The 9,522-nt window shown below is 44.8% G+C and overlaps 1 protein-coding gene across 1 annotated transcript in view; it reads right to left on the bottom strand.

The window, feature by feature from the left end:
- The window catches only part of HIVEP2 (HIVEP zinc finger 2), a 26,255-nt gene extending 17,556 nt beyond the window's left edge, over positions 1-8,699 (bottom strand). Inside the window, exons 1-2 of the mRNA XM_007100861.2 lie at positions 3,264-8,699; positions 2,072-2,226 (exon numbers count right to left, since the gene is read on the bottom strand). Coding sequence (XP_007100923.2) covers positions 2,072-2,226; positions 3,264-8,429 — 5,321 coding nt within the window. The 5' untranslated portion in view covers positions 8,430-8,699. The remainder of the gene's footprint in view (positions 1-2,071; positions 2,227-3,263) is intronic.
- Between the last annotated feature and the right edge of the window lie 823 nt (positions 8,700-9,522).

Below are 9,522 nucleotides of genomic sequence, written 5' to 3'. Positions count from 1 at the left end.
CTCACACCAGTCAGAATGGCCATCATCAAAAAATCTACAAACAATAAATGCTGGAGAGGGTGTGGAGAAAAGGGAACCCTCTTGCACTGTTGGTGGGAATGTTAATTGATACAGCCACTATGGAGAATAGTATGGAGGTTCCTTAAAAAACTAAAAATAGAACTATCATACGACACAACAATCCCACTACTGGGCATATACCCTGAGTAAACCATAATTCAGAAACAGTCATGTACCACAGTGTTCATTGTAGCTCTATTTACAATATCCAGGACATGGAAGAAACCTAAGTGTCCATCGACAGATGAATGGATAAGGAAGATATGTCACATATATACAATGGAATATTACTCAGCCATAAAAAGAAACGAAATTGAGTTATTTCTAGTGAGGTGGATGGAAGTAGAGTCTGTCATACAGAGTGAAGTAAGTCAGAAACAGAAAAACAAATACCGTATGCTAACACATATATATGGAATCTAAAAAATATATATATATATATATATATGTATATGTATATATATGGTTCTGAAGAACCTAGGGGCAGGGCAGGAATAAAGATGCAGACATAGAGACTGGACTTGAAGCAGAAACTAACACACCATTGTAAAGCAATTATACTGCAATAAAGATGTTTTTTTTTTTTTAAAAAAAGGAATGACTGGGACATAGCCCATAACATGGGACAATGAAATGAGGAGAAAATTAAATATGGCCCAATCCTTTTGGATCATCAAAACACAGCAATAAAATGTTCACATATGTTTTTTCATTTGTGTCCTTCATTAGTGGAGATGGGCTCCCCAAATCAAAAAGTAACTGTGAAAGTCTCGCTAATCTAGTACAAGTGCGCTGTTATGAAGAAGACTGCTGATTGTAAGCGTTGATTCAGTCACAGGGATCACTCAGTCTCTATAGAGATAAAATCTCTATTTCTCTTGTTTGTGTTAAAAGATGAGGAATGTGAAAAAATACTGAGACAAGCTTCATGACTACAAACAGCTGTTGCTTTAGTGGTGACAATACTAGGCATCCATCCAAGGGGGCCAACCTTACCAGGGAACCAACTTTGATAATCCATCTCCAAACTGGTAAATCTATGTGAGAAACTGATACTTCATATCACCGACCACTCAACATTTTAGAGTCAAACAGATAACATTATTTCGTTCTCCAAATATAATTAGAATAAATTCATGCTCATGGAAATATGTAAATTATAGATCTGTTGCAAAGATAAGGTAGACACATCACAATCCCCAAACATGGTTAACGTCCTTTAAAATTTTTAAATTTTAAAGCAGAAGTCTGGGCTTTTTCTCCCCTGTGACTAGATTTAAGATACCTTTCTATCAAAATCTAAAACTGGACATTACACATATATGCAGTGTTTCTTAACTAGATAGACAACAAAATCATTGAACCTTATTACTTGAGTTTCTGCAACTCAGAATTCAACATTTAAAAAGAAATTCCTAAAGACAGAGAAACTGTCACAGACTAGAGAAATTTGGGGAAACATGACAACTAAATGCGAAGTGGTGCCCTGGCTTGGATACTGGAACAGAAAGAGGGTATTGAAGGAACTGGTAAAATCACAATAAGGTCTGGACTTTAGGTAATAATAAAAACAATAAAATAAAACTAGTTTCTAGGTTTAAACATGAGTGTGCATGACTGCATTTTTGCAAAAAGCATAGAATAAAAATATGTCCATTAGTAACACAACAAATGCCTATAAAAATAATACCAAAGAATGAACAAACTTAGACAATATCAAGAGTCCAGCAATTTAGTCGATTTCATATTAAATTAGAGGTATGAAAATTTAAGGCAGAAGTTCGAACCACATACAATAGGGACATTTTCATTAAAAGCAAGTCATGAAAGCAAGGGCACGAGCTCATTATCTATTACCAGACAGACCTCAGAAATGTGCATAGAGAAAGGAACTTGCTAAAGCAAGTTCTGCCTCAGACCAGAGGAGATAACGACTTTTCCATGCAGACACTCAGGACCATTTACGCTGAATTTAATGGAATACTTTACATTTGCGCATGTGTTTCCTTACCCTCCTTCAAAGATTTTAATTCGAATGGGCTCAGCTTGTTTGGATCCAATATCCTTATCTGCATGAATATCTCCTTTCCCTCTTTCCTTTAAGATATTTCCCATTAGTTTCCTTTCTAGCTTGCTGCCAAATAAAAAGGTCGCATCAGGTTTCATCTGTAGGCCAAAAAGAGAGAATCATTTCGCATGCATCCCCTAAGACACAGAGGAAGCGCACACATCCCACTCTTCCATGGTCTCTGAAAATCAGCCTAAACTCCATGCTAAAAGGCCATAGGCTGGCTACATAAAATAAGAGACAACAGGGATAAAATCAGAAAAGATGACAGTTTCTACAGAATAAATTCAACATTCTGTTAAAAAAAAAAACCCAACAAGACCCCATTAGCACTTACACTGTACAACACTAATAAAAATGTTAAAAACATGTTCTGTTTTTGGAAGTAGCAATTCAAGCAATCTCTATGCGTTTAGAAAATATTCTCAAAAATTATTAAAGAGAAACGGTAACTGAAATGAGTAAATATATTTGATCTTTTATTTATTATATATTTTTGTTTGAGACCTCCATGTACTTCTTTATTAATTTAGCATAAATTCCAAAGTGGCCCTTATTAATATTTTTATAATCCTACATGTAAGGCAATAATTGTTCATGTAGGAGCGAACCTGCTAATCCCTTGGAAAAATGAGTTTTGAGAGAAATATATTAAAAATAAATTTTAGTGAAACGTATAGCCAATGGGAACAACCCCTCCCTCAGAAGTTCGCAAAGTTCAGCTCTAACACCCTGCAGCCTCCTTCCTGATCTTTCCTCTCCTGTGTCCACTCCTTGTTCTATGTCCTCATTCCACAATTTCCTGAAGTCCTCACATCAAAGGGAAGTTGGTCTGCTAGGTCACTAACACAGGTCGGAACGGAGAGGAACTCAAAGGAATTAGTCCCTGCGGTGGGATTTCACTGCACCTGGCTGAGGAGATACTCTGTGCTTGGTACTTTCCTAAGTACTGGCCGGTGCTGACCCCTCATAACTAAGTTCAGGGTCAATGGGTAAGGCCTGTTTGCAGAGGACCCCCTCCCCAACTCTGGTCTTCATTTTACTTGTATGTTTTTTTCCGTACGTCCTGCACTACGTATTCGGCTCAGCAATCAAATCCACAACACAGAATGCTTTCAGAAACAGTATTTGTTACCTGAGCAAACTGCTTCCAAGCACTTGATGACGTAAGCTTGCCGGCTCCAGGCCTGTGCATAGCAGCCAGGGTATAAATTTCTGCGGTGATTTTTTGCTTGGACCTCAGAAGAGCCAGCGTGGTCTTGGTGTTCAATCCTGATGGGTTTGGGTTACAGGAACTAATGCACCATGAAGCATATACCGAGGATTTGAAGGTGGCCTGTTGCACGTAATTGGGTTTTGTATAATTCAAGAAGCACCAACTCACAGTCGTTGTCGTCCGCAGACTGGGGAACTGCAGAATCTGCTGGAAATCTACCACGTCCGTGAAAAGAAGAGTCGAATTTGCCACTTTCCCGCTTGGGTCAGATGCTCTGGGGACCGGCATGCCGGCAGGCAGCTTCTGGCCCTTTCCTTGCTCTTCAAGCTGACTATCCCCGGGCGGCAGTGAGGAAGTCTGCGGGCTCATACTCATATCAGACGCTGTCTCATCAATGTCTAACTCGTCTGAGGACTCTCTGCTTTCAGAAGGCCCACTGGACTTCTGCCCCAGAGCGGGTGCCCTGGAGCTTGCAGGGAAGGGCTCCCTCAAGGGCACGCTGGCAGACGGATGGTCTTGAGATGAGGAGGGGGACAGTGAGAAGGACGATGACACTGACGGCAAGCCATCCTTTGGCTCAGAAGCACAGCCCTGTCGAACCAGCTGGGGTTTCTGGGGGCGGGAGAGATCCTTTTTGATGTCTGAGTTGGTCAGCTCCACGGCGCTGAGCTCCTCCACGATCTGTCCATACATCTTTTCCTCCTTGACCCTTTTCTGCTGCTTTGTTTCCATGAAGAGTTCCAAGCTGCTGGCTGGAGAAAGCATCCGCTTGCTCCCTCCCAGGGTGGCGACGCTGTCAGAGGTGGAAGGTAAACATAAGGGGATCGAGGATTCCAAGCCAAGGGGTATGGTCTGAGGTACTTTCCAGATGGGGCACTTTTCCAAGCCTGCGTGCTGCCCCAACACCTGGGCAATGTTAAATCCTATCCCTTGCATGGCCGGGTTGGTTACCAGTGTTCTTTGGGTCACATTCTCGTCGACTTTGCATATGACAATGGCAGGGCTGTTCTGCCCAAGCATCTGAGAAATGCTTGTGTACATGACACTCCCATAGGACGGTACGTGGGTCTGGATCCTAACAGGAACCACTGTTCCTGGTAAGGACTGTAAAGGCCCAGCGTTTGCTGAGGTGAACTCTTCTTGAAGAACCTGCTCGGAGGGAGTATCTGTCGACTTGGTGCTCTCCCCTGACGGAAACTTTGGAAGAAGGTTCTTGGAGTGTAGCCCTGATGTTCCTGAATAAGCCGGGTAGGTTTGCTCTTTCGTGTGCGCATAATCAGCGGATTTCTTTCCAGTGTGCTCCGCCACAGGCTCCAAGGGGTAGCTGGGGTGAACTTCGGCCTGGAAAGAAGGCTTTCCATAGCTCTTTGGAGCGTGCTGAGCAAGGGGATGGGGGAAGTGTGCCTGCCACCAGGGGGGCTGCTGAGCTGGGAAATGAACCATACAGACAGTAGGATATTGGAACTGAAACAAGGTGTTCTGGATCGGAGAAAACGGAAGAGTCTCCTGATGGGGGAATAAATGTGGCTGTTCAGTCAAGTGCTTGCTTGTAATATAGGATGTCGGTTGTCTGAAGGGGTTTCTCAGAGGTTCCTGACTATCCGGGTGCATGACCTGTTGCTGGGCCAGGTGGAGTGCTCCTGAGCTCAGCGGGACACAAGGACCCACAACCTGCCTCCCTGGGTCCTCTGCCGCGAGGGCAGGAAGCACAGAGCACGGGGCGGGGTGCCACGTGGGCCTGAGGCTGCCGTGCAGGTGCCCCAGCTGCTCCTGCTTTACGCTCAGATCCGCACCGGCCTCCCCCTGCGCGACCTCGGGAGAGCCACTGAAAGACGCCTGCCGCACCAGAAAGCATTTCTTTCTCTCGCGGGATGGGGACAACGCGGCTGCCGACGCCCCCGCCACCGGAGCATGGGACAGATTCCCATAATCAAATGATTTGCTCCGAATTTCTGGTACTTCCGTTGGGTGAGGACAAGGCATCTGCTCGGACGAGCAGCGTCGCATCTCCTTTTGGTGGTGGTGGCCGGGGACGGACAATGAGTACGAACCAGCAGGGACCGTCAAAAACTCTGAGTGCTTCCCAAACTCATCCGGCTTGGGAGGTGCCGCAAGCTTCATGGTTTCTTCTCTTTCGAAAGACATGGAGAAACTGGAGCTGTGGGACAAGTTACTTTCTTGACTGGGGCTGCGCGAGAGGCCGGTGCCTGTGGATTCAAAGCTGGATTCCCCGGAGGAGTGCTCCATATCCGCGAGTCGCAAACGCTTCTTTTTGGGCGGCAGCTTCTCGGCCGGGAGCTGGGAGAGGGTCTCACTTCTTTGGGGCCACTGAAATTCCTCCACCGGCTTTTCTGGCTCTTTACTCTGGGCCTCCTTCTCCTTCTCCGGCTTGTCAGGCTCCTCGGTCACGCGGATCTCGGGGACCTGGATGTTGTGCTGACGCACGAGGCGGGGCTGCGCGTGGTAGGGCGGCTGCGGGACCTGCTGCGAAGGGGATGGCTTCCCCCCGCCTTCCGTGCTCTCCCCGGGCGGAGCCCACTCTGGGCTCACCGGGGCTTCTGAGATCTCACTGTCACAGGTCTCGGAAGGTGACGAGGCTTTCTCCTGGGCGCTAGCGGCGAGTTCAGCGGACTCGGACCTCTCAAATGAATTGGGGCGGCTCAGCGAGTTCGTATGCTGAATCACAGAGATCACATTGCCGGGAGGTTTCCTGCCCCCTCCGTCTGACGGCTTGTCTGAATCAGCAGCTGCGGGTGACTCCTCTGACCCAAGAGATGGACTTCCGGATTGCAGCGGGGGTCGACACGGGTCAAAACGCTCAGAGTGACCATGAGAAGGGTTTTCCTGTCCAGCCAGGCCGAATCCACTCCTGGCTCCTTCCTGCATCTGCAATTTGGGCTCGAAATCTGAAGTCGCGACGCCCATGGGCGTGCTGACCACGCTACTGCAAATCATTGGGGTGTCCTCCTCGTCCCCTACACTCTTCTCTTTCCGGCGTTTTCGATTTTCACAAGTAGTTCCAAACATGGTTGGCACTCCCTGCAATGGCACCGAGGGATCCACGAAATACTCTCCGCCGTGTTTCAAGGGGCTGATGCAGGAAACATCCCTGTAGCTCTGCTTCGGTGTCTCAGAGTCCTCCCACTTCTTATAGGGTTTCCGACAGACGTCATAGTCATACCCAACCCTGTCCCCAGGAATCAATTTCTTTTCCTTCAAGGATGGACCTGTGATGCTCTTTGACATCCTGCCATGGTGTTCTGCTTCCACGTGCCCCTCCTGTACCGAAGGCAGCTCAAAAGCCGCTTGTCTTCTCAACATGCGCTGAGGGGGTATTCCTACAGTTCCTGGATAGAACACATCATCAGAACCAGTCATCCGTTCATCAAATGAGTGACTTCCTCTCAAAGAAGGAGGAAGACTTAAATTAGTTGCTGAAGAAGTTGGCATTGAGTTGCTTCTAATAAGGGGTGAAGAGTCCACAGGAGCTTCTAGGAGAACTGGGCTGCTGCCTTGGAAACTGGCTGGATAAAGTTTTCCTTCAGTCCTGATAGATGATGGAATAGTCTGGGATTGTCTTGACTCGCTGTTGAATTTAGTGGATTTCAGCATGCTTGTCTGACTGGGGTCGATCTCTCCCTTGCTTGGGATCAGCTGTGAAACAGGATCTTCAAACATCTTGACATCTAACCTGGTGTTGACATGAGGTAATGAGTCCATGGTGCCCTTCCTACCCATCGTGGCGCGCTCCTGACTTGTAGTTGTAACACTGAGTGTATTTCTCGGACTAAGCCGACAGTATTTTCCAAAGATGATTTCTTCATAAGACTTTGCATTTGTGTTTGGAGGGCTTATCTGCTGCTCTGCACTTTCTGAGCGGGAAAAGTAACCAGAGTCAGTGCTTCCTTTACTGTGCGGGCTCAGAAGGTTTAGAGATGGCTCAGAATCTTGTCCTTTTTTCTCTGACAGTCTTAGTGCAAGTTTCTGTTTAACTGTGTGAGAGTCATCAGCCTTAGTATTTAAAGACGGATTTGGTAGCATATCAGTGCCAATATACTGAGAGCTTTCATTAGGTAAAGGAATCCCGCTTTTGGGGATAATCAAAATCGGCACCTTCATTGGACCTCCCAGTGATTCTTCCAGTGACCCGTGATAGACACCTCTGCTGGCGATATCCAGCGGCATGGGTGGGCCAGGACTCATTTTGTCAGAAGCCTCAACAAACAAAGAACTCTCCTCATCTGTGTCTGTACTCTGTTCACCGTCTGAATGTATTTCTGCTTCTACGTCAATAAAACCGGTCTCTAGGTCCAATTTAGATACAGCTGACTCTGTGAAAGGGACTAATCCTGCCTTAATTGCATGGGCATGTGACTTCCTGTGCTTGTACAAATTGCTCTTTGTCTTGAAAGAGAAACCACAAGGTATACATGGATATGGCCGCTCACCAGTATGGGACCTGATGTGTTTTTTCAATACGCTGGGTTTGGCACACGCCCTGCTGCAGTAAGGGCAAATGTACTTGCCGGGCTTTTTGGGTTTGTGCTCTTTTTTGTGAGCATCTTCCGACTGTTCGATACTTTTCTGGGAGTATTGGCTATAAGCAGGGTTCAGACTTGAAATCTTTTTTCTAGGATAACCACCACTGTGGCCGTGTATAGGAAAGGAAAATAAGTCCTCGGAGGCAACAGATGGCAAAGGGCCAGGGAAAAGCCACGGAGGGCCTTCAAGGCTCTGATGTGGCTTGTTGCTGTGCATGACCCCCTGTGGCAATGAGTGCTGAGGGAAAGAGAGTGAATGTTGGCATGAATAAGGACTCAGACGGTGCGGTGGGTATTGCTTCTCTGTGACTTGCTGTGCCACTTCGCTAGGTGAGGCCAGTTTCCCAGAACCAAAGAGTTGTGCTGATGCTGTGTTTCCGATATGCTCAGGATCTATTTGTGGTTGCCGCTGCCCTTCTTGACTGCCAAAAGTGCTCATCTTAATAACAGCTGATTGTTCCTGTCTCCATCTACCTGATGCTTTATCAGTTTCTCCAGACCTTGAGGTAGCTTTTTGTCCTAGAGCTGTGTCCCCAGTGTCCATTTTGTTACACAAGGTCTCAAGTGCTAGTTCGCTTGAAAGCCGTGCAGACTCATGGAGTGTCTTCAAAGCTGTGCCTTTCAAAGCTTGCTTGCTTCCATGTTCCAGGGTGTCTGCAAACTTGCTGAGTGCTCCTTCTCTTTGGAACCTTCCACACCCACACCGTAGTCTATAGGCATTAGATGGTAATGTCCTTGGACCAGGGCTATAACACAGTTCTCTCCATTGTAGAAATGTCCATCCAAAAGCTAAGTGCAAATCTATAAAGATTTCTTATGGCATTTGAATATTTTCAACTAGGGTGAAATTGGGGTGATGAATATTCTAGGAGAAATTTTGCCCATCAACTAGAGCAAAGTTCAATTGCCAGTTTCACTAAGATAAAATGGTCTGAAAGAAAACGAAACACAAAGAGATTGTCATAATAGTTATCAAGCAAGAAACCAAAACCAATCCTAAATAAACAGCCTGAAATTGGATAAATTGAAATTTTTCTTACTCCAAGAAATCCTTTTTATAGTGTTACATTAATTCCACAATTAAAGGTTATTAATTTCAAACAGCATTAAGTCATAAGCATAAATCTCCTCAATGCTTAACTTTTGGTCATCCTTTTAAATACCCCTTAATTTTGGTCAGAAAAGCATTTAAAGGAAAACTTTTGATACATATTATTTATAAAATCATAAGATTTTTAAAAGCCTTTATTAAAATAAATTTAGAGCTATTTCTAACCAAGTTTTATGACTTACATGCTAAGTGTACTACATATTTCTCTATATAGATATACTTCATAGATTAATATAAAATATATGTTAAATATATAACATAATATAATTCATAAGTATAATACAAGTTAATATAAAATGTTATATGTATTATATGTAATGTTAATAAAAATATAGATATATTTTACAGCTTAAAATTGGTGATTAGGAGTGATTAGAGCTAGACTAAGCCTGTAAGAATCAAAGATTGTCGCAGAACTTTGGAAAAGGCAGAAAAGTGCATCTAAATAAAATAGTTATAAAACCTTCATAATATGGACAACAAAACATATTTTGGGGACAATTAAAAAATATAATGATTACCTGAA

The sequence above is a fragment of the Physeter macrocephalus genome, chromosome 10, assembly GCF_002837175.3.
Source record: "Physeter macrocephalus isolate SW-GA chromosome 10, ASM283717v5, whole genome shotgun sequence".
In the NCBI taxonomy this organism is placed as follows: domain Eukaryota; kingdom Metazoa; phylum Chordata; class Mammalia; order Artiodactyla; family Physeteridae; genus Physeter; species Physeter macrocephalus.
The sequence above is the reverse complement of the archived record's forward strand: the minus strand, read 5'-3'. Positions and strand labels throughout refer to the sequence as shown.